This window comes from Rhinolophus sinicus, linkage group LG09 (genome assembly GCF_036562045.2).
Source record: "Rhinolophus sinicus isolate RSC01 linkage group LG09, ASM3656204v1, whole genome shotgun sequence".
NCBI lineage: Eukaryota > Metazoa > Chordata > Mammalia > Chiroptera > Rhinolophidae > Rhinolophus > Rhinolophus sinicus.
The window spans coordinates 10,170,403-10,196,061 of NC_133758.1; the positions used below are offsets into that span (position 1 = coordinate 10,170,403).

Here is a 25,659-nt window from a genome sequence, read left to right on the forward strand (position 1 = left end):
GTTTTTATCTGCCCGCGACCCTTTTCCCACTTCTTCCTGTAACAATCCTTCAAATGCATGTAATCCTGATGAGAGCAGCCAATGAAGTACGCTGACCCTCTGGCCACACAGGGGGAGGCGTGTTCTCCAGGCTGAGCCATCAGAGGACCCCATCTGCTGAACCCACACACCGATCCAATGCGTACAAACAAGTGATCCAAACAAACCAGGCTAATCAAAGGCCTTCTGTGGGATTTATATATTCGGGGGGGGGGGGAGAAAGAGAGAGAACCTCCTGCTTAAAGCTACAGCTAAAATGAATCAACTAGATTCATACGTATCAACCCAGATTGGTAGAAAGCAAGCTGTACAATGCTACATACAGTATAATGCCACTTATGAAAAACATTTTTCATACACAACTCCATATATTATGTATGAATAGTTACATGTGCAATAAAGCTACAAATCATACATTGGTCATGTATAAATTAATGACAGTGATTACCTCTAGATAGGCAGGGAGGGAAATGGAAAGAGGAATGGGAAGATAGGAGATTTGGAGTTTATCTGTAATGTTTATTTCCTTGTAAGAAAAACAGAAGCGATGAAGGAGCTATACCAATATATTGACAACTGGGGAGGCCAGTACATGAAATTATAATACTATCCTTTGTGCTCTTTTGTGTGTGTGCATGTGTGTCTGATTAGAAAAAATAATGTCACCTCAATAAAAATGTCAGTAAAAACAGGGAAAACAGATGAAAACAGTCTTCTGGATTTCCTCGCATTCGGTGTTACACTGGGCAGTAATGAAGGGATGAGTCTTCCTCCTGTAACCAAAGGATCCCCTTAACCCACTGCACTGGCTGAACGGTGGCCCCCAAAAGGTACGTCTGCATCTAATCCGGAATCTGTGAATATTACTTTATAAACAAAAGAGGAGGTGCTTACCCTGGATTATTGGTGGGACCTAATACATGTACACAGATCCTGATATGAGGACAAGAGGGTTCTGAGTGACAATGACCGTGGTGGCCGAGGCTGCAGTGGAGGGGGCCACAGCTAAGGAACGCTCGGGGCCGCCAGCAGCCGGGAGAGGCAAGCTGGAGGTTCTCCGCTGCAGCGCAAAGGGGCACGGCCCTGCTGACACCCTGATTTCAGACTTCTGCCCTCCAGACCTGGGAGAGAACAAACTTCTGTTGTCGTAAGCCACGGAGGTTGTGCTAATTTAACAACAGCCATAGGAAATGGATATACCCTTCCTAATTTGTTCCATAGTAATTTTCATTTCATTCATTCAACATGTTGACCAGATACCTTCTATTTGCCAATTCCTCACCTGGGAAAGCACTTAATATGCTTCAGTACACAAAATAAAGATCCTCGCCCTCATGAAATGCACTTCCCAAGGAAGTAAATTATATGTTAAAGGTTGGTAAGTACTATGGGAAAAAAGATAGAGAAAGGAAAAGGGGGTCAGGATTGTTGGGAAGGTGGGGGGCTGTAATTTAAATAAGTCGGTCGGGGGGCCTCACTGAAAAGTGACATTTAGACATGAAGTATCTGAGGAAGTTAGCTGAACGGAATTATCCAGAAGACAAACACTCCAGACAGAGGAAGTAGCCAGAGCAAAGGCCCTAAAAAGCAATGTGCCTGGCGTGTTTGAGGAACAAATGCAGAGCAGTGAGGTGAGGGGAGTGACCTGGAAGGAGGTAAGAAAGGTAAGGGCTGGGGTGGGCAGCAGATCCTTTTAGGTCGCTGGTTTTTCATGGGAGCAAAATGAAAAGTGTGGAAGGTTCTGAGAAGCGTCTCTGTCTCTAGACTGGAAGCTCAAAAGGGCAGGATTTCTGCCTGTTTTGTTCACTGATACACCCCAGCCTCAGTCCTTGGTATGACCCTCCAAAGCATTTGCTGGAAGAATGGCCACCGGACTACTTTACAAGCCCTCCCTTCTCAGCAGTTTGCATCTGATCCATCTAGTATATTCTTTCATGTGGAGATTACTTTGAAGAGAACAAATTCTATTTCAACTGAAGCATCCCACTAAATACTCTCTTTGGACAACTAAAAGATAATGATTAAATGTCAAGTTGTATTTGATTCCTTTCCTCATTCTGGACCGCAAGCTGTTCCTGCTGGAAACCGGGGGAGAGGAAACCACAGTAACAAAGCTACAACAAGCCAGAGCAGGCTGTGGGAGTCGTGGCAGAACTGGGAACGTCTACAGCAAGAACAGAAATTAAATGTGTCACGATGGCCGCGGGGCAGTGAGCTGCCAAGGTGACCACAAACGCTACCACTCGTTGCGCCTCTGTCCAGTCCTCTGCCTGCCACAAAGCGAGGTTGAAGTGCGCCTGCCAGACCAGCCTGGGCACATAGGGACCCCACCACCAAGAGGTTTTGCTTGACTTCCAAACGAAAAAATCTACCGGCTAGGCTACCTATATAGTACCTATTAAAACTAAGATCCTTCTCAAAATAAGAAAGACCTAAATAAGTAATACAAACAAATCAGAGAGCTACCTGTATACCTCAGAGCAAGCAGCCTTCTATTATCCTAGCTTTTTGTTGTTTTCAAGTAGTAGTAACGATAACAATAGCTAGCGCGGGGTGGGGGGGGCTTCACGTCTGAGAGGCGCGCCTTCGACATCACATTGAGGTTCATCTCCACAGCAACTCAGTGCAGTGAGGACTTATCCTCATTTCAAAGGTTAAGGTTAAACTGAGTCAGAGTGTGCCCAAGGTCACACAAAAGCAGTAGCAGAAGCCGACTCAGTACCAGCCTGTACTACGAATGCCGTGCCATCAAGTCAGGGCCCGGGCAGAGCTCAGATCTCAGCCAAGAGAGGCTCCTCTAACTCCCATGATAAAATCATAGCATAACCCCTCAGACCAGAGCAAAGACCATTAGCTGCCATCCTAGGGTAAGCTTGGGCCTTAGCAGTGCAAACAGGGCAGTGACAGACGGGAGTCCTCCCGGACAGAAGCAGAGGAGATACCTGCTGACCACACACAGACTTCAGGGAACGGAGCAGCCCCCAGAGAGACCATTTCTGCCATCATGGCCCGGCCCCCTCCTACCTCACACAGCTTGTCCACCTGGGCAGCCATGATGCTACCGGTGAGCACCTAATTGAATTTTAAAAGATTATAGGAAACGTTTAAAAGGCGACAGAAATTTGGAAAGAAAATCAAAGAAATAGGCACAGAAATCACCTCAAATCTTTGTTATAGAAAGGACCTCATGTTAGAATATAAAATCTTCTGGCGAAAGCTACTGTACTTCTATTACACCCACAAACATGAGGATAGTGGGAGACGGAATGGAGGCCCCAGCAGCTCAACACACAGAAAGGGCCCCATGGCAGAGCTATCCTCGACCACTTCTCGCCATGCGGCCCTGGGGAAGTCACGTCACCTATCTGTCCTTCGGGTGCTTCACCTCTAAAGGGGAAGAAGTCATATCTGCCCTGGTCAACTAAACAAGCTGCTATACACAAAATGTTCTCATTTGAAAACCTCAGGAGAGGCTCTGCAGACCAGGTAGCCCTAGAGCAACGCACACAGTTACAAGCACCGGAAATCTGTAAGACAAGAAGAGAACCGCAATACAGGCCGGGCCTCGGCTCATCAAGCAGGTCCACAGATAACACTCCGACACCCAGAGGCAGAAACACTGCACTGGTTCTGCAGCCCATGACCAGCGAGGAACTCACTGTCCATGAAGGAAAGCTCAAGGTAACTGTGGCTTGGAAATTAGGGCTAGTCTGTGTCATCAACAACATTTTTTTTTAAGGCTGATAATTTAGTTAGTAAATTAAATGGGATTCCCCCCGGCACCACCATGAACCTACATACTCTGGGAGATACAATAAAATGAACATGAACCCCAACCACCTGTTCAGGTTGGCTTCTTTCCAAATGATTTGTAAACATGTATGAAAAGAAAGTTCATTTGGCCCTTACATTATTTCCCCCAAAGAACACCGTGGGGTAAAAATACAATGACAGTATGAACAACGACCTATGCAGACTATCTGCTGGGCTCCCATGCGTTTCTAACGTGCTACTCAGCTCAGCACTTTCCTTAGTTTTTTTCACTGCCAACCTTTAGGACATGTATGTTTAAAAAAAGGCTCTGCTCTGATTCTGACTTGCATTTCTGTACCAATATATATTTCTGTCTTATCCCTAAAAAGTATCCCCACCACACTTTCAAAATTATCATCTGCTCTTGCAGCAGGACTGTCGTCTGCATCATTCCCATTATGCTCCATGTCCACGTGGTGGACGGCCATCTTTCATAGGCAGGGGAAAGCTCAGAATGAGAGTCATGTGATTTTTCTGTCCCCACTGTGCTTTAGTAAAGTGGTATTTATCATTATTATGTGTATAGCAGGTTCAAATTAAGCAAAATGACTCTGCAAGGCTTGGTCAAAGCAGCTGAAATAGCACAAATAATTCTGCTTGGATGAAGTAAAAGATTGCCGTAAACTGGCATTATGAGTCATTAATTGCTCTGGCCTAGCCTTAGTGGCTTGGGAAATTATGCCCTGGCTACAGGGATAGTCTCTGGGGAGTTTACAAGACTTCTGTAAAAAATTCTTAACCTTAACTAACCTAGTTTTCATTCTCACTCCCCAAAAAATGCTTTGGGAAGGCATCGGGTAGGAGAATATAAATTTAGAACAGAGTTTATTAATCTTTATTAGCTAAGCATTCTAACAACTTATTTTAAATTTCAAACTCATTTAGAAAGTTTTGCAGTATTTTATATCAAACAAAAATTTCCAATTTAAAACATTTTAAATTCTCATTGCTCCACGACACGCAATCATTTCTTTAAAAAATTCTACCAATCTAAGAAATGCCTTAACTGACCCCAGACCACTTCACAATGACATCTCATTTCTTGATCCTTTACTAATTACTGTTTTATAAAATCTGTTTAACAGATGTAGAAAATTCCTATAAAATTAATTACAATGGTAATGTCCTAATAGGAGCGTATCAAGCTGCCAATTTTGGACTTAGTAAATTCTACCTGAAATTCCAGTATCTTACTTTTTTTTTGCCTTAAATGATTAAATGATATGGGGGAAAAACACAAGAAATAAAAGATACAAATTTACATATCATTCTAAATCACTAGAGGTCATGAAACGATAAATCAATGAAGACAAACAACAGGAAGGTCTGGACAGGCTGTCATTCATTCATTAGCAAAAATGGGAGAGGGAGTCTATGCCGAGGAAAGCATTCAGGGAGGGGAGGAGACTAGGATTTTACGATTAGGCTTAGTAAGACTATAAGGTACAGTTAAAACGTAGTTAAGGAACACTTTCCCCCTTTCCTCCCCGCCAATAAAAAGAGTGCGGAGAGAGCTACAGGCTGGAGAAGAAGGAGACAAACAAACAAGGCACTGGGCTCACTGTCACAGCTCCAGGTGACAACAATACAGCCAAAACAATGCAGAGACTTTTAGAATAAGCTCCTCCTAGGCTTCCCAGCTCTCTTTGCCAGGAGAGTGAAAGGAACCGGAATGAGTAAATCTTTCAACATATTTATCATTTTATCTCATGAACCAGGCACTGTGCGTGGTCCTGGAAAGGTGCATTCCTTGTCTTCAAGAGTTTGGTCTCTTGAGGACACAGACACCTGAACAACCGTAATTTAAGAGCCCATGTGCAATGGAGTGATGAGAGCACACAGAACAGAGTACACAAGCCTCCGAGCTCGGTGACGTCACCAGCGCCAACAGTCGCCTCACTTGACTAAACGGGTGGTATTCCCAGCCTCTGCTGCGGAGACCTGCACAGCCCCACAACACGCAGGCGGAGCGGCCGTGTTTGTCCAGGGAGCTCACTTTGCAGCCTCAACTGGAAACGCAGGCCTGCCACCTCACTCTCTCTGAGTCTGAAGCAAGCATAAAAAGCTCAGAGGAGATGGCACCAACGGCCTTCCAGAATCATTAACTATGTCACTCTAACAGTTATCTCCCCTCCACACACATAAACCCCATTGTGTTTCTCAGCAACAACAGAAAAATAGAGCTCGGCTTGGGTGGAGATCAAATCTGAACTCGGAGTTCCTTCCTCATTTCCTTATTGGCAAAACATATGTAAACAACCTCTTTAGAATGTCACTACCTGAGAATGTGTCCATCACTACCGAATTCCCCCAAAGGTGGCATCTCCTTGACAAAGGAGAAGGGAAAAGACAGCTGACCACGAAACACTTATATTCTGACTTTCTATTTAAAGAAATACTATAACTGAACTTGCAAGTCTGTATACAAGACCTGGTATGTTTAACACAGAGATATTTCTGATATTTCTTCAATTATTCCACTATTCTTTACTCTGTAAAAGTATAAATCAGACCAGTGAGTAGCAGAATTTAACTCCTTAAAGTAGTTGTAGGAAATACAATACTCTTGGTTACAAATATAGGGGTTTTCCAAGATAAATATATCATGGAAACGAAACTCTTAAGATATTAATATATGTATATGTATATGTATATGTATGTGTGTGTGTGTGTGTGTGTATATATATATATATATATATATATATATTTATATATTTATGGTGGTCTAAACAACTCAGAAGATTACAATGATTTAATTTCAAAATAGAACATGACCAGATACAGAAATCTGGTTTAATCACGTATGCTAAGTTCCTCGTATACCAATACTTGCCCAGTTTTTCAAGAATTAGACACAGTAGTTCCCTCAACACTGAAACCAGTTTAATCTGCCTTGGACGGCTCAGAAGGCACCTCAGATTTCTTAAATACCTCTGGTCATCATTTAAGAAGACCAGTGGTCAGTGTACAGCGGCTATTTAGCAGTACACCTCATTCAATAGACTGCTTGAATAAAACCACATTTTATTCTACTCATGAGACCTGGATTCTGCTGACAACTTTGTACATGAAGGACTTTGTCATTTTCAGTAAATCTCAGTTGTTATTTGAGTATTGGTTTGTTTTGTCCCTTCAGGCCACTGTAAAACATTAGAAGTAAAATTAAAGCAAAAGAGCGGGCGGCTGGTTGGCTCAGTGTTTAGAGCGCAGTGCTTATAACAACAAAGTCATTGGTTTGATTCCCACATGGGCCAGTGAGCTGCACCCCCCACAACTAGATTGAAAACAACAACCTGACATGGAGCTGATGGGTCCTGGAAAAAAACACTGTTCCCCAATATTCCCCAATTAAAAAAAAAAAAAAATTAAAAAAAAAAGCAAGGCAGCAGAACTTCCTGCATAAAACTGTATTAATTTGGTGCAAAAGTAATTACAGTTTAAAAGGTTAAAAATAATTGCAAAAACCACAATTACTTTTGCACCAACCTAATACTTCAGTTTATACCTAAGTTTCCTCACGTGCAATGGGATGATAATGTCGTAAAGCCCAGCTCCTAGAGTTTATGAGCACCGACCTACCGTGTTTCCCTGAAAATGATACCTAGCTGGACAATCAGCTCTAATGCGTCTTCTGGGGCAAAAATCAATATAAGACCCAGTCTGATATTATATTATATAAGACCCAGTCTGATATTATAGTAAAATAAGACCGGGTCTTATATTAATTTTTGCTCCAAAAGACGCATTAGAGCTGATTGTCCGGGTAGGTCGTATTTTCCGGGAAAGACGGTAACAAGGCTACTACAGAACGCCTACAACAGTGCTTGGCATGTTGAAAAAGTTACCAAAATGTTAGTTATTACTATTTGCATTACTGCTGTCACTACTGGATCAATTCAGTAGGCTCAATAATTTTATTATTAGCATGCCTATTAACAAGTTGTGGGGAGGAGAACAAAACAAAAAGTCTTTTTATTTTGGTGTTGACCTCATGGACGAATAACTAATTCACTACGGACATAATATTGTCTAAAGAAACGAAAACAATGGTCACATACTCTGTGCTCGGCAGATGGTATCTGCAAATATATCAAGAAACCAGAGAGCACTCAGAAAGGACACTAGAGAAGGGACATGGGAACCAAGTGACAAGGCCCAGAGATGTTTCTCCTGAAAACAAACTGCTCAGGAGTGGGAGGTCCCAGAAACCATGGCAACTCTTCAGTCCTTAGAGGTTATCAGATAGGAGAGGGAGGAGAATTCTCTTGTGGTGTACCAAAGAGCAAAACTAGGACCACTGAGTCAAACTATTGAGATCAAGACTTCAGCTCAGGGGCCGGCCCAGTGGCTCAGGCGGTTGAAGCTCCGTGCTCCTAACTCCGAAGGCTGCCAGTTCAATTCCCAAGGGCCAGTGGGCTCTCAACCACAAGGTTGCCAGTTCGATTCCTCGAGTCCCGCAAGGGATGGTGGGCTCTGCCCCCTGCAACTAAGATTGAACACGGCACCTTGAGCTGAGCTGCCTCCCGGATGGCTCAGTTGGTTGGAGTGCGTCCTCTCAACCACAAGGTTGCTGGTTCAACTCCCGCAAGGGATGGTGGGCTGTGCCCCCTGCAACTAGCAACGGCAACTGGACCTGGAGCTGAGCTGCGCCCTCCACTACTAAGACTGAAAGAACAACAACTTGAAGCTGAACAGCACCCGCCACAACTGAGATTGAAAGGACAACAACTTGACTTGGAAAAAAGGCCTGGAAGTACACACTGTTCCCCAATAAAGTCCTGTTCCTTTCCCCAGTAAAATCTTTAAAAAAAAAAAAAATTCAGAAGCAAAATATGTGTAAAACATGACTAAGTAATCTTAAAGGGTTCCTAGTGACACAAGCCTACATGCTGAAAACCTCAATCCTGTTACGCTAGAATGATTTGACTCAAGTGGTTAGTAAAGTATGCTGAGTAAAATCTGGACAACAAAAGACCTTTTGAAAGCACATGAACACAAAAGTTCAGTTGTGACTCATCGTATATCTTAGTCTTACTTAAAGGGTGATGTTTACTCACCATTTCACGTGATCTGTAATTCAGCATGAAATAGGCCGAGTTACCTACCTTATGCATTTTAAGGGTAAACCCAATAGATCATGACAAGCAAAAGTTTATTTCAGTGGCTTTTTTTTTTTTCAAAAAAAAAAGATGGGCTAGAATTAAAACACTATAGTTAAAACTGAAAGAAACAGTAGGAGAGAGAACCACTGCGATGGCCACAGTCACCAGCAACTGCCTGCACATCAGCCACTGATAAACCAGGAGAGAGACGCGTGGACAAACTAAGTGGTCTTATGAGGCATGAATTTATAACACTGGGCCATATATCTTATATCATATAAATATATATGATATATATATATAGCCCAACATTTTATATACATATAAAACTCAACTGGCTGCGAGTTGATAACTGTGGAAGCTGGCTCATATGTATGTGGCTGTTACAATTCCTTTCTTCCCTCAGTTACCCTCAAGCCTTTGTACCTCATTGCCCCTCCAGCCACTCTGAAAACATGCTGGCTACTCGTACCCATGGTGAGCAAACAGAGCCTCTTTCCACTGCATATGTTAGGATGTTTACTGAATTTTTAAAGCATGCCGTGCACTAATATTTGAGGGATGACTTTACAATCAACATTGTAATCCTCCCACAGGAGCTATTTCCTCCACAGTATCTATCTACTACCACTAACACCCGCCCAAAATAAAAACTCTAAAGGGACTGCCTTGGATATTATCTGGGCAAGCATTACTAAACGCTTAGATTAAGTTTAAAAAATAGTAAGTATACAAAAACTCATCTTGATAGAAAATATCTAATTAATAACACTTTATAAATTTTTCCAAAATCAAATGAAACAAAACAGAAAAAAGATGAACTGTTCTCTTATATCTAAGATCCAGGAGCATAAACGGAAAACAGTAAATTTTCACTTCAAATTAATTATCTAATTCAATTTAATTTAAAAACCATTGGAATTTGGTTCTTTTTGCCCTCCTACCCTGACTGGGGTGGGGAACCATCATTAAAAAGCAGAAACTCAGATCTCTTTTTGTGGCTGGTTTGTTTTCTTTCAGATCTTTATCAAAATGAATCCTCACTTAAAAATTAAACTAGTTTTCAGCAAACTAAAAATGAATCCTCATTAAACATCAGGATGTAAAGACAATCCTTTCTGTGAACGTTTTGCTTCTCGTAAGAAGAAATAGGAACGATTTCCACAGTAACGCTGAGCATGACTGAACTACGTCACTTCCTAGTACCTACACGAGTAAGAACAGATGACAATGGAAAAGGGAAGCTGGCGGGAGAGGTGGCCTGGAATGGTCCTAGTCAGCCTTTGCCACTGCCTTTCCTACAAGGCCATGTTCCCCATTGGGGTGAGGTTCTCATCCTCTTTCCAGCGGCCCCAACCTCCTTCCCTAGGAGGCTGGATTAAAGGAAGGTACTATCATAGGATTACCCACAATATACAAAGTTTAAAGAAGCTTCACAGCCAAATGGGGAATTCTCTCACTATTTCTTCTATAAAAGCTAAGCTCTTTAATCAGCCCCTTATAATGCATGTCCCCTCTAATTCACTAACCATAACAACTAAAAACTTTGTGGATCTGGTTTTCAAGATTGGAAAAGGGAAGACACTGTATGGAAAATCTGCTTTTACTAAAATGTTTTGCCCTTGTTTCCTGACCCCCGACTTTTCAGGAAGAAATCTCTCTCTCCAACGCCTGGCACCCCAAAAGGCTGCTGTGGTTAAGAGCAGCAGCAGGTCCCGTGTTCTGATAAATAAAGCCTATGTGTGTCTTTATCTGCTTAAAATAAACATAAAAACAGATAATACTTCAAAAACGATCGTCTGGCCCCTCAGTGATGACGACAGGAATGATGGTCACAAAATTATTTCATTTATTTGTGTCTGTGTTTGGCCAGCCACCTGCGCTCACACACGTGTGTGCGCGTGCCCACACAACATGCCAGTGTAAGCCCATTACATGCGTATTTCATGTAAGCCCTAAGAGGTAAGTACTATTACCATTCCCTTTATGGAAAGGAAAAGCTTAAAATGTAGAAACGTGGATACACTCATACAACAGGGAATGGCAGAACACATGTCCGCCTTACTCTGAAGCTCAAACTCTTTACTACCACGCCATTCAGCTACTCCAAGCATTCTGAAGGGAAAGGAAGCTAAGGTTCTGATTCAAATTCATTCTATTATTAGTTAGTACCAGTTCACTACTAGTTAACTACTCGTTATTACTAGTAACTTAAGGGCACTAGCTCAAAGCCCCGCCTCCCTCCTGGACGCGCGCACCCACACTTAGAAGTGTGCAATGTGAGCTGCAGTCTTCTTGAGTACGTACGTACCAAACACTCTCTAATGGCAACAGAACCATCCGTGGAATGGGAAACGCACCAATACTCCTCTCCCGATCCTGTCACCATCGTGTTCTCCTGTGTCACAGTGCCCCCCGCCCCCCAACGCCCTCATCCTCCACCTTCTCCTACTGAGAGGGCTGATGTCTAAACCTGGTCACGGTTTGGAGAATCAGAGAGCCTACAGATACACTATCCTATGAGACCGCGGAGATGGCGCATGAGCCAACCAGCAACAGGAAAGTACTAAGGAAGCTAACATTTGACATTTACCATCACCAGCAACAAAGTAGAAGCTAATATTTGCCACACCCTATTTTAGAGGCATTTCATAATCTACCTCCTGTGCTGCACTTCTCTGCGGCCTCCCTAGGAACAGAAAGCTCTCTGAAGTTAAGAACTGTATTTTGCCACTTTAAAGGTGCAAATATATAAGAGTCTAATTAGTGCTATCATTTCTGACCTAGGATACAATTCACCCAGTAATTCAAAGTACGATCTTAGAAGCCATTCTTTACTTCTCCCTTTGTTTCATGCTCTGTATGCAATTTATGACTGATCCTGTCACAATCCACCAAACATGCCCCCAAACACATCTGTGCCCGTCCGTCCATCTCCGCCCTCACCTCCTGCCTGCTCAGGACACACAAACGCCTCCTGCTCCCAGGCCTCCCTGCCTCTCTCCTCATGCGCCACAAGCTGGTCTCCACACACAGCCAACGGCAGGTCCGGTAACTTCCCGGAAGAAAACTCTTTAATGACTCGCCGTTATACCAATAAAAAAAGTTCAGACTCTTTACTCTGTTCTGTAACAAGACCTGTCTTCCCTGACGCACGTTCCTCCTTCGGGCTTCACACTATCTTCCTCGGGTACTTCTTTCACTCAAGTTTCCGTTTAAGTGTCCCCTCCTCAGAAAGTTATTCCTCTGCCATCATTCTCTTGTCATTTCACCTTGGTGTATAGCACTAGGATTATGTGCTATTTTCTTTCTTGCCTGTTTACTTATTTATTGTCTGTCTCCCCAGTGTAAGCCCCAGGAAGAGGGGAATCAGACTTGTTCTCTGCTGTACCCCAGTGCCCCTTCTGACATACAGAAGGTGCTTAATAAATGTTTGCTGGCTTTAGAACAGTGACTTTGTCATTTGGGGGGGCTGTTTAACATACAAGACTATTAAACTCAGTATCTATTAACCTTTTTGTTGTTATTGTTTGAATCAAAACAATCCATCATTGGTAAACTTGCTAATTTATACATACTTTTATTTACATCTTTATCTATGTTTAAGAGTTTATACCTCTGACTTGTTCAAAAAAGAATGGACAGTAGCTGCCTGATACACTGCATTTGGTCTGAAAGATGAGAACATCTCTATGTAGAGTATTCTATGAGGTTCCTGACCAGGATTCCTCAAAACGGCCACGGTCATGAGACACACAGACTGAAAAACCATCACAGACCAGGACCGACAAAGGAGACGTGACAACCCAGTGCCATGTGATACCTGGATTAGATCCTGGGATAGAAAAAAAGCCATTAATGGAAAAAGTAGTTAAAGCCAAATAAATTGGGGAGTTTAGTTCAGAGCAGTGTACTAATGTCGGTTTCTTAGTTTTGACAAATATATCTATACCATCTTTGCAACTTTTCTGTAAACAGAAAACTGCTCCAAAATTAAGTTTTTAAAAAAAGCACCATCTCCGTATAGACAGATATTTACTGCACTTCGACCATAGTTTGGCATTTTATTCTGAATAAGAACCGAGTGTAGGCCGTTAACTTATTGCTTTGAACCTATACAACCACTTAAATATAAAAGCACAATATTATTTAATACTTATCTCCTCACATTTGCAACCACAAGAGTAATTTTAAAACGAGACAGATGTACATATTGTTTCTAATACCACACTAATTCTACATGAAAGTCTGAGAGAGATGTGTCATCTTTTCCATTTTTTCTAGCAGGAGTGTTACCTGTACATTTAGAACCTCCATTTGCCCACTAGGTTGGGAGAATCGTCTAAGTCCTATCAACCTAAACTCTGCCCACTGCTTTTGCTCTAAAAGGAGCTGAAACTACTGTTCCTATGTGTGTTGCATCATCAGAGAACACAGTCTTTACCTGATAATTCAAATGCAACTGGGATTTCAAAGGGACGTTCTGGATATTATTCTCGAATTTTCTGTTAACTGTTTTAGAAAGTTATTCCCTATTCATTCACTTGATAAATAATTACATCATACAGCAGCCGTCTGAGTCATACTGAACTTGGATAAGAAATTGGATTATAAAGTCAAAAATATGAAAGCAAATTCCATGGTAATGCTTTTGCACCCTAGAGGTTTCATCATTTCATAAACACACCCCAAACCAAGGCACAAAGGACTGTAATCCACCCATTTTACACATAATTCTATAAATGTGACATAAAAATATCCTCAAACACGGCACCTGAAATACCAGCATTTATTTATCTTATTTATCATACAATTCTGGTTTCCATTTTAGACACACAAATACACACACGCACACTGTTTCGTGGGTCATGGTGATCTTAATTAGGGGATTATAAAATGGCCAAAATTAAGATGATAAAAGAAATTAAAATATTCAAAAGGCAGAAGTTGAAAAAGCAAAAGGCAGATGGCATAAGAGCAGACTCATAAGAAAAAATAGTGACAGAGGGGAAATTTGTGACAATTTTCTGGGTATTTTGTGGTTTTGCGTTGTCCTACCCTGGGCCAGTCCCTTACACAGTCTCAAGATCATGTTCCGTATCTATAACATTAAGATAGCAACACCGGTTTACCCACTGAAATTTTTTTTTTTTTTTTCTGAGTATAAACAGAATCTGGCAAACAAAAATTTTTAAGTTACTTTTCAGCCAAAATCAGCTCTTAAAAAACTGTAAATTGCTAACTATTGGCAGAACCTGAAAAAAAACACAAAGAAGCACAACTTTTGAATGTATAACTATATTTCAGAACTGTTCAAGCAGAAAGCAACTTTTTAGCCAACCAGAAGCGCAACAGAATTCCTGGGTGCTTACCTTAGAGACTTGTCGAAGCCACCTTAAATACTCTGTGAATGTATCAAAACAAATGTAGTAAGTCTGGCTTTGGGGTCCAGAGGAGCTAAATGCTAAACAGTGCTGGTGCTTTTTCACTTCTTCTACCTATGAAAACAAACAGAGACAAAAACGAGTCAGAAAGCAGAATAACTTATTGTTCGTTAACTATACCTTAGATCAGTGCGCCTGCAGATTCGCACCTCTCACGATATTAATTTTTTCTTATTATTTAATACGTTTAAGTTTCTGAGTCTTACCAACCAATTTGAGTTATAAGGAGACCAAAAAAGGGGAGTTTTATCTTCATTAGATTTCCCCACAATAGTGAAAATCTCTTCTTCCTGTTTAAAACTGGGCAGACTCACTTTCTTACGTTTCTATATCCTCACGAGTGCTGGGGTTCCTACTTCCTCTTGTTGGGAGGCTTCTTCCTTAAGATTTCACTTTAGAAGTTTTACTTCAGGTGGATTTTTTTACTTAAGGGACTTTTATATTACTCTGAATTACAACATTTTCTTAAAGAGCTCTTCAAGCACGTTAAAAAATATTTTTAAAAAAACTTAATGTGAAATTGAGATTAACCTAAAATAAAATTCTACCATGAGAACTTTCAAGTCCTAATAATGTAGTGCTATAGTCAAATGAAATTTCTACTCACAGTAATTTCTCCATAAGTAAATAAAGTAACATATTACATAAACCCCTGTTTCATTTACAAAAATGACTACAAACCAAGTCACAAAGAAAGTGCAAAAAATTTTCAAAAAAATCAGTATCACACAGACTATTTTTTGAACCAAAATGCAATTAAGTTAGAAGTCAACAATAAAAAAAAGCAACCTCAATTTAAAATTCAAGTATACTTAGAAAATTAATAACACACTTCTAAACAATTCAAGAATAAAGAAAATCACACTAGAAATTCAGATATTCTTAGAACTAAACCATTAAAAAATACTACATGTAGAAATTTATGGAATGTAACAAAAGCAGTACACTGAGGGAAATTTACCATTTTAAATACTATTAGACAAGAAGGCAGAAAGTTTGATCAACATTTATCTCAAGAATTTAGGGAAAAAAATACCAAAACCAAAAACTGAATAAACTCAAAACAGAATGAAGGGAATAATGAGCAGAAATCAATGAAATGAAAACCAAATATACAACAGAAAACACTAACGTTAATTAACAAAGCAAAACACTGGTTCTTTGCAAAGGCTAACAAAATTGGATATCAACTGATATCGATCAATATCAAATGAAGACAGATATAAATAATATTAACAAACAAAGGGAGCCATGACTACAGAATAAGCAGAGATCAAAAAGAGAATATTATAAATAGTTTAGTTTTGTGGCAAATTTTTAGAAAAATGTATTTTACCAACACTAAATCAAGAAAAAAAACAAAAGACCTCAATTGTACTATAACCACTTAAGAAATTGAGTATTTTTTTAAAAAAACTTTCGAGAAAATATCAAGCCCACATGGTTTTATAGGTGAGTTTTACCAAAGTTACAAGAAACAGATCATTCCAAATTTGTGCAAACTCATCCACCAAACAAAAAATGAAGAAAAATACCCCAACCTATTCTATAAGTCCAGTAAAACCAAAAGCAGATCAGAGAAGTAAGAGAACGGAAAATGACAGACCCATCTCAATCATGGACACTTATCTTGAACAAAATGTTGCATCAAAATTCAGTAAGATAGAACAAAAAGTCTCAAGAACCAGTTGGATTTACCTCAGGAAAGGCAAGATGGTTTAAGATTATTAGAACTACAAAATCATTAATCACATTAACAGATTAAAGAAAAAAGCCTATGATCATCCCCACAGCTGCAGAAAAAGCATTTGATAACATTCACCACCTATTCATTCATGATAAAAACTTAGCAAACTCAGAACACAAATAACTCCCTTAAACTGACAAAGGGTCTTTATCAAACATCTAAAGCAAACTTCAATGTTGATATCAATCACTTTAAAATCATTGATAAGACAAATATCTACTGTTTCTATTCAATACCCTACTAGAGTCCCAGACATTACAATAAGACAAAGAAATGTACTAAGGAAGAAATAATATTGTCATTATTTGAATATGACATAATTAGCGAGACAGTAAGTTCCAAAGAATCTACAAACATTACATTAGAATAAATTAAGAAAATTTAGCAAGGTGGCTGGATATAAAATCAATACTCAAAAATCAACTATTTCTATACACTACAGAGAATATACAATTCTTTTTCTAAAATGCCATTTAAACTAATCTATATGGACAGAAATCAGGCCAGTGGTTTCCTGAGGCTGGGGAGAAGTGAGAACAAAAAGGGTAGAAGGGAAGGGTTGCACAAAGGAACACACGGAAATTTGGGGTGGTGATACGATCACTATCTTAATTGTAGTGATGGTTTAACGGCTGTATATACAGCTATCAAACTGCATGCATGGGAGTATGCAGTTATCAAAGTCTTATCAAAATGTGCAGTTTATTGCATGTCAATTATAACTCAATAAAGTTTGGTGAGTATGTAGAGAAACCAGAACACTTGTACACTGATGTAAGCATAAAATAGCGGAAAACAATCTTGGAAAACAAACTATCATTTTGTAAAAGTAGATGTGCCTATGCCCTGTAGCCCAGTCAGTGCCCTCACTCCTGAGTATGTATCCAAGAGCAGTATTTCTCAGGGAGGTCACAGTAGGCATTTTGAACAGTTCTTCACTGTACCGTCTGAAGGACTGTCTAACACTTTTTACTCTCTGAGCCCCTACCCTACGATGTCCAATGCCAACAGCATCCCCTGGCAGCAAATATATTGGTGTTACCCATACACTCTACCGACTTCTCCACTTCCCAGACCCCTTGTCTTTTTCAGGTGGGGTCATATGACTAGTTGTAGCAAATGAGCGGGTGCTGCTTCTGCGTCCAAATATACAGGAGCTAGTTAATAATATTCCAGTTTACTTCTTCCCCTGCCTAAGCAACAAAGGAAGGCCACATGTTCCAAATGTTACGAGAGAGCAGAGCCTCCATCAGGCTGCGTCCCTGGACAATCGGGTGAAAAAAGAAATCTCCATCAATCCACAATGGACATGCAGCCTGAGTGAGAAATAACTGTTATACGTCACTGAGATGGGGGTGCAGTAGGGGGCGGGGAAGGGTGTTACCACAGCCTAACTTTACTTACATTAACTGATATGCTGTCTGTTGAATCATCTGACAATTAAAACACTCCCACATGCCACCAAATGTCTCCTTCGGGCACAGTAACTCTAATTGTGAATTACTGCCCTAGAAAAACTACTTGCATACTACAGGCATATCAACGTAAGACTATTTCAGCAGCATTATTTATAATAACAAAAAACTAGAAGCAAACCAAATGTCCATCAACAGGAAAATTACTTAATAAATTATGGGAATTTATAACATTCACAGAGTGGAATATTATACAGAAATGAAAACCACATACAGTAAGCGACACAGAATTTTATTAGGAAACATAATATTGTGTGAAAATATTCACTCACTGAAGACCACACACAGTACGATACCATTTTTATTCAGATCGAACCAAGCACAACATAGTTACATGATAACACTTAGTTAAGAAAAGAAAATGACAGACACATATTCTAAGACAGTGGACAGCCGGTGGGGGAGGCTGTGGGAGGGACAGACCCAGAGAACACAAGCAGAGACACTGGTATGACATTGCTATCGTTGCTACATTGGGTAGTAATCGGTTAACAGTTAGTCGATTTATCATGCATCACAATTTAATAAATATTAATTAAATAAAATGTTAATTAAAATAAGTTATCTAAAAATCTGTTAAATTCTAAAGGACAAACTAAATATAAAATTGCACAATGAAAAAACTTATCTATTACACAAACACCGTTTTCAACAATTAAATTTGAAGACAGCTTTATTTAACTTCATATTTGGAATTCTACATTTGAGAGTGTAAACTAATGACTATGCTCTAGTGGCGCGTCAAATTTGATCATCATAGCACTTACAGCTAGGTTATGACCAACCTAACACCTCATTTCTAGCTCTTCTTTACAAAAATTTTTAGAATAAAATTCAAAAACCCTTCCATTTTCCTTTAACAATAGAAAAGAATGAAAAAAGGAACAGATAAACTTTAATGAAAACTCAGAGTGAGAAGAGTGAATTATTTTTTCCTAACTTGGTTTTAAAAGACAATTTCTCAACATATTCAATTATTTTTAAAGGCATAGTGCAAAACAGGTTTTACAAGGTTTGCCTGTGAGTGAAGAAAGCTATTAGCTTTCGAATCACTCCTGGTAGAAGGCCATTCCAATAACAGAGGCCTGGGAGTCAGGACAAGTGTACAGCTCTGAGTGAAAACACTAATTACAACGGGATCTTCTGAGCTCATCTGAACAGCCCACTGCTTTCCCGCCTCAGCAGCTCTGAGCACCATAACCCTTCTGACCTGCCCGTGTCAATAGATTTCTCACCTGCCAGTTCTACCATAACTGCTACCTCCTTCACCACAAAATTCCCCGATTCCCCCCACAAAATGTACTAGTGTCTCCTTCCACTGCTCCTCCCCACTACTTTTGGCGCCTGTCTTAGAGCAGATATTGCTGTGTCCATCTTTCATCTCTGGATAGTAAATTGTAAGCTAGTCCAAAGCAGGGATAGTGACTTAGCCATCTTGGTATTTCTGGGATGCCAAGCAAAGTGGCTTCTCCACAGAGGATAATAAATAGCTATATTAAATTTGCCTGTGCAAATCCCTAACATCAGAGAAGAAACAGAGTGTTGCCCTAACAGGGCATCAAACATTAAGTATGCATTTTTAATGATGACCTATGGGAGTAAGAACATTGACTAAATTTTCAGTAATCCATCCAAAGGACAAACTCTTCAGTAATAAAATATAACTAATTCTTCAATGCTCAGACAAAAGTTAAGCAGCAATGACAATCTATTACTGCACACATCCGGTGTCACCTGCTTCATTTCTAATTCCTGGAACCAGCAGATCAAATATTTACCAAGAGAAAGAAAGCTCACTTCAACAAAAGTTGTTTTATTATTTTTCTTTATATCCTTTTTCCACATCCTGCCTTCTTTCCTATGCCCATTCAGGGGGCAAAATGGTAAAGAAAATATTTCTTTAATAGGCCCCCAATTTCCAAACACCCGTTTCTTCATCCAAATCTGCCTTGTTTATTAACAGATTATCATATCATTTAAAATTCAGGAAATACTGACATAGAATTATGATAATGATACACCTACCAACGCTTGGAGTTTATACATAAATCTGGCAAAAAAAAAAAGAACGTAACATTTTCCCAAGCAATCTGGTTCTATTTGATACGATAGGAATAAAATAATTAACATGCCCAAATAAAAGCAGTCAGTAAATGCCAGCTATATCTATCACGTGTATCACAGATTTTCTCCAAAATGAATGACACTGCAGGTTCAAAATCCATCACTAGCTATAGTGATAAACTAAAAATGCTAATCCCACTGGTCACTGAACACAAATAAACAGAAACGCATGGCAAAGTGGGATCCAAGGTCCATGCTAGAGAAGTCTACCCTTCAATTAGCAGGCTTGAGTGGTCATGAACGGAAGGATCACTGTAATATACTACAAAACATATGCCTGAGATATCAAAAAAATATCTGCTCATAAGGAATAACATCATCTATAGCCTAAAATGTAACACTGATAGTCTAGTCGCTCTGTTTTCAGTCCTGGAGGTAAATGAAGCGAGGATTCCCAGGGCCTCATGCGAGCCAATGGCATTGCTATTTTCTGCAACTCCACCACCCAATAGTGCCCAGTGGTGGAGTGCAACAGAACTGAGTAAGACCTTAGATGAGTCAGAAACCATCTACCCATCATTACAGAAATGGCTCAAAGTAAGCTCCTTCATGATGCTCGGAAATCTGTTAGAATTTCGTTTCTTTTAAACTTACTTTCCCACCAATCAGTGGCAGAACATGCATCTTCCCAGTCAAGCTGTCTTTCACAGACGATACTATTAGGCAGGTGCCACACAGGATGACTTGGCGTCTGGTCCAGCGGTTCACTGGCAACTGCATTTTGCCTTTACGGACATTATACATTCCTGAGAGCTGAATCCGTTCAGAGCTACCCGTGCTGTGAGGTTTCCCTGAAACAAAAGCAAGCAAACATTTTAGACTTAAAGAAATGAGCCTTTTACTACTCATTAGCATACCAGATACATTACTTGGACATAGGGAAACAATCTAATTTATAATTCAGAGAATCTGAAACCTGTAGTAATGCAATTATGGTTAAGAACTACCATATCTATTCCACATGTACATTTTAATATTAAGTGAAAAAGAGCTTTTTCCTTAAAAACCTAGGGAAAGACCATTTTAACTCCCCTGTTGTAACGCAGGTTTTATTTTCTTCTATATCCGTCACAGCTTAATTTTACGTTTATAAAAGAGATGACAAGATTTTTATGAATGGCTAAATTTAAATACACTAAAAGGAAAATACTACAGACAGATAGGATAACATTCAAGACCTAGCATTTAATGAAACTAATCAGTTTTCACGGCACTAAAAGCTGCTCTTCTTCCCCTAAAGATAACTCAATGTAATTTACTATTAGGAGACAATTAACAGATGAATAACTTTTCTAATAAGAAAATATTACTCTGTAACCATAGGTAAATCTTCAAAGATAAACTTAATACCAATCTATGAAGGATGTTGTGCTGTGGTGCTTACGACTCATGGAGGGCTCTCACATACACACTAAGACACACACATGCACACACACAGATGCACACACAGACACACACGCACACACACACACACACACACACACACACACACACATTGAGACTCGGTGACAAAGAGAGAGCTGAGAAAGATCTGAAGAGTCTCCATTTCCAAGCTAGACATGAATTTGGCAGAATGACATTCAGACAAGTCCTATCAACTGGATGGAAGAACTACTGTGATTAACATGTGACAGTTATATCAACAACGAGTAAAATTCTTCCCAGTTCTAGACACTGAATATACATTATCAAAGAGTACTGAAGCCCATGCTCAGAAAAAGGTTGCTGAAGGACACCTGTCCTCAAACAGGGCTCAAGCCAGAAATATTGTATTTATTTAGAAGTTTGCCTAGTTGCCAAGGGCAGAAGAGAGAGATTGAAGAGAAATTACATTCTTATGAATAATAAAATTAACATAAATATCAAGCACTTTTGGTAGATGTCTAATACCTACTAGAGAAGGAAACAGGAAGAGCAGCAGCACCAATAGATCTCTGGAAGATCCAAAGAATGAATCCTCCTAACACATACCTCTGGGCAGAGATGTCAGCAAACAACAAAACCAGCAGGTTAGAATGTCATCACTTCCTCTTTCTCCCAGTGTATCAGTGTTTTATAAAATGAATACTACACAGAACATAATTTTGCTGGGGACGGGCCACAATGAAGTGTCACAGTGGTTCAACTAGTAGAACCTGGCACCCAGCCACTGCGTTTACCCGAAAACAAGCCCGAGCATGATTTTCCAGGAGGACGTCCCCTGAACATAAGCCTAATGCGTCTTTTGGAGCAAAACTTAATATAAGACCCGGTCTTATTTTCTGGGAAACACGGGAGTAACCACCCAGCCAGCACTCTCCGCTGAGAGCTCCACTGCGTGTCTGTCCACCAGAGGCTAATGCTCCCGCAACGCGGTAGGGAGCCGAGGAGACGCCCCAATAGATGTGACCTGCCAAAGGCTGTCAGGGACGGATGGGACCACACTCACTCCTTGTCCCATTCTGCACACATCTATTTACACCGAGAGAGGAAGATGCCCACGCTGCCAGCCTAAGAGCTCCTTTCTAAATGACAGATGCTCTTCCTATAGGGAAGAAGGGGGAGAGAAGAGATTCAGAGGAAAAATGAAAGGCGAGTGCAAGACTAAACAATGGACAATGGGCAATTGAATTTCCAATATCCAGTTTCCATTACTATAGTAACTAACATTCTCAAACAAGGGATTTAATCTAAATATGCACGTGCACATACAAACTCACACACACACACACACACACACACACACTAATATGTACACACACAAAAAAAACCCAGGCATTTTATTCAGCCACAGCAGAGATCAGCTTCAAGGATACTTGTTAACCTGTCACATTGTAATTAGAGACTCAAGAAAGAGGCAACCGGGATACATAAGGAACAGCCCTTCAATTTTCCAAATCCACAAAAATCCTAGAGAAAGCCCCAGAGCAAATCACTAGATAACAGTGGACTGAGGTCATAAGGGATAAATAAAAGGAGGGAGACATCAACAGACAGGCTTTTTATTCCCTAGTTAGAAAACTTCCCGCGGCCCGAATAGTCCTGGAACCTACTGGTAAGATCCGTCTCCTTGGAAAGCCCGAAACATCCCAGGGTGAATCAAATCCCTCTTGTTTTGTTCTGACTGAATTTCAATACCCCAGTTGCCCCCTCCCCGGGTGCCCAGATCAGACACACCTTTAGCACTCTGGGGGCTCAGGCTGGGTACCAACTGGGCTCTGGGGAACATGGAGATGGATGAGCAATACTCTGGGACACCTGGCCAATCACTGAGCTGCCCACTCCTTTATGTTCGACTTCCTTCTTCTACGACGTAAGGAATTATTTTAACTCCCCTGTCAATTCTCAAACTTCTCTATTCAGAGGACTCCCAGTTATCCTACGCTCTAATAAATATTGACAACACCAAAGTAACTAATGCTTGCCAGTTTCAATTTGGGTCAGTTGTGGTAACTTTTATTTTAGAAATATTCCTCCAATCCCCTAAGTTTAAGGTGCTTCTTACATGATCCAGGAAGAAAGACAGACAACAAAAGCAAGTATTCAAGCTGGGGCAGAGGTCTGACCACAACAGAGGTGATTTAAAACACGCTTTCTCTCCCTTCCTCACTTGGCACATGGTCATTTCATTTGACACACACCCACACCCACACTGACCACTGCCACCAGTTTCCTGGTGCCCACTGTGACCTATCCCTCTCCCTCCACCCCCACGTTGAGCCTCCCACACAGGCAACCGCTAATCTGCTTTTTGTCACTTTTTGTCAATGTTGTTTAGTGTGCCAAGAGTTCGTTCTCTCTTTTTTTTTTTTAATCATTGAGCAGTATTCCTTTGTATGAATATACCACAGTTTAACCATTCAGCTGCTGACGGGCATTTGGATTGCTTCCCATTTTTTGGCCTATTTCAGCTGACTGGTGTACAAGTTCACGGGTGGACGTATGCTTTCACTTCTCTTGGGTAAAACACGCGGGACTGGAATGGCTGAGTTGTGCCATTTCACACCCGTCACCCGTGCAGGAGAGTTCCAGTTGCTCTAACGCCTCGTCTACACTTTTAGTTGTCCTAGAGCACATGTGGTGGGATCTCATTTTAGATTTAATTTGCCTTCTTCAATGACGAATGATGCTGGCAATCTTCTCAAGAGCTTATCTGCAACCCTCATACCTTCTTTGCTGAGGTGACTAATTCAAATCTTCTGTCCAGTTTTAGTTGGAGTGAGCTCCTCATATATTCTAAATACACGTCTTTTTTTTTGGAATACAAGTCTTTTGTCAGATATATGACTTGCAAATATTTGCCCCCAGTTGGACTTGCTTTTTCAATTTATTGACAGTACTTTGGGAAAGCAAAATTTCAATTTTATAAAGTTCAATTACTTGATTTTATTTATATTTTATAATCAATGCTTTTTGTGTTATGTTTAAGAACTCTTTGGTAAACTCAACGTCACTAAGATTTTCTATGTTTTCCTCTAGAAATTTTATAGTTTTAATCCTTACATTTGGGTTTGTGATGAATATCAACTTAATTTTTACACATAGCAAAAAATAAGTAGAGGTTCAGGAGTTTTTTTGTTTTTATTTTTTGACAAATGGCTATCTAAATTATTCCAGGCCCATTTATTGAAAAGATTACCCATTCCCACTGAAGTGCTTTGGCACCTATACCAAAACTCAATATTGACCATAGTTGGGTGGGTCAATTTCTTGATTATTCCTGTTGCATTCATCTATTTGTCTGTCTTCAAATAATACTAAACTATCTTGATTACTGAATCTATAATTAGTCTTGACATCAGGTAGCATGAGTCCTCCTCTGTGAAGAATGACTGTTTTACTTCTTCCATTGCAATCTGGGTACATTTTGTTTCTTGCTTCACTTCACTAGCTAGAACCTTCCATACAATATTGAATAGAAGTAAGAAAAGCAGACATCCTTTCCTTTAGCTGCTCTTAGGGAGGTAGCATTCAGTTTTTCACCATTAAAAACACTATTAACTGTATGTTTTTCATAGATGCCTTTTATCAAGCTGAGGAAGTTCCCTTCTATTCCTAACTTGCTAAATTATTTTCTTAATCAGAAAGGGACACTGAAATTATTCAAACCACTGCTTCCGTCGTCTATTGAAATGATCACAATAAATTCGATTGCTTCTTAAATGTTAAACTAGTCTAGCAGTCCCAGGATAAATTGCACTTGGTCAGGATATAGTATCATTTTTACATATGCTGGATTCAATTTGCTAACATTTTGTTAATAATTATTACATTCATATTCATGAGGGAATTCAGACTACACTTTTCTTTTTTCCTGTCCTTTTCTGGTGTTGGTGTCAGGGTAAAGCTGGTCTCATAGACTGAGTTGAAGTATTCTTTCCTCTTTACTTTTCTGGAAGAGTTTGAAATTGATATTATTTCTTCCTTAAACATTGGTAGAATTCACCATTGAAGTCATCTGGACCTGAAGTCTTCTTTTTTTCTGTTTGTTGGTGGTGGTGTTGGTGTGTTGGTGTGTGTGTGTGTGTGTGTGTGTGTGTGTGTGTGTGTACGTGCATGTGGTGGGGAAGGAAGTTTTAAATTATAATTTCAATTTCTTAGAGTTAGGGCCACTCCATTATCTGTTTCTTCTTGAGTAAGCTGTGGTAGTTTGACTTTCAAGTTTGCCCATTTCATTTAAGCTGTCATACAGCCGGCATACGGTTGGCATAAAGTTGTTCACAGTATTTCCCTATTGTCCTTTTAATAGCTATAGAATGCAAAGTGGTGTCACCTCTCTCATTCCTGATATTCATAACTTGATTCTGCCATCTTTTCTTGGTCAGTCTGGTTAGACAATTACCAACTTTATTAAGCCCTCAAAAAAACAGCTTTTGGGGGCCAGCCTGGTGGCTCAGGCGGTTGGAGCTCGTGCTCCTAACTCCGAAGGCTGCCAG

General features: G+C 40.1%; 1 protein-coding gene across 1 annotated transcript in view; it reads right to left on the reverse strand.

Annotated features, from left to right (window-relative positions):
* PHLPP1 (PH domain and leucine rich repeat protein phosphatase 1) overlaps positions 1-25,659 on the reverse strand; it is a 177,709-nt gene that overhangs the window by 77,847 nt on the left and 74,203 nt on the right. Inside the window, exons 2-3 of the mRNA XM_019729352.2 lie at positions 20,339-20,535; positions 14,327-14,452 (exon numbers count right to left, since the gene is read on the reverse strand). Of these exons, the coding sequence (XP_019584911.2) occupies positions 14,327-14,452; positions 20,339-20,535 (323 nt within the window). The remainder of the gene's footprint in view (positions 1-14,326; positions 14,453-20,338; positions 20,536-25,659) is intronic.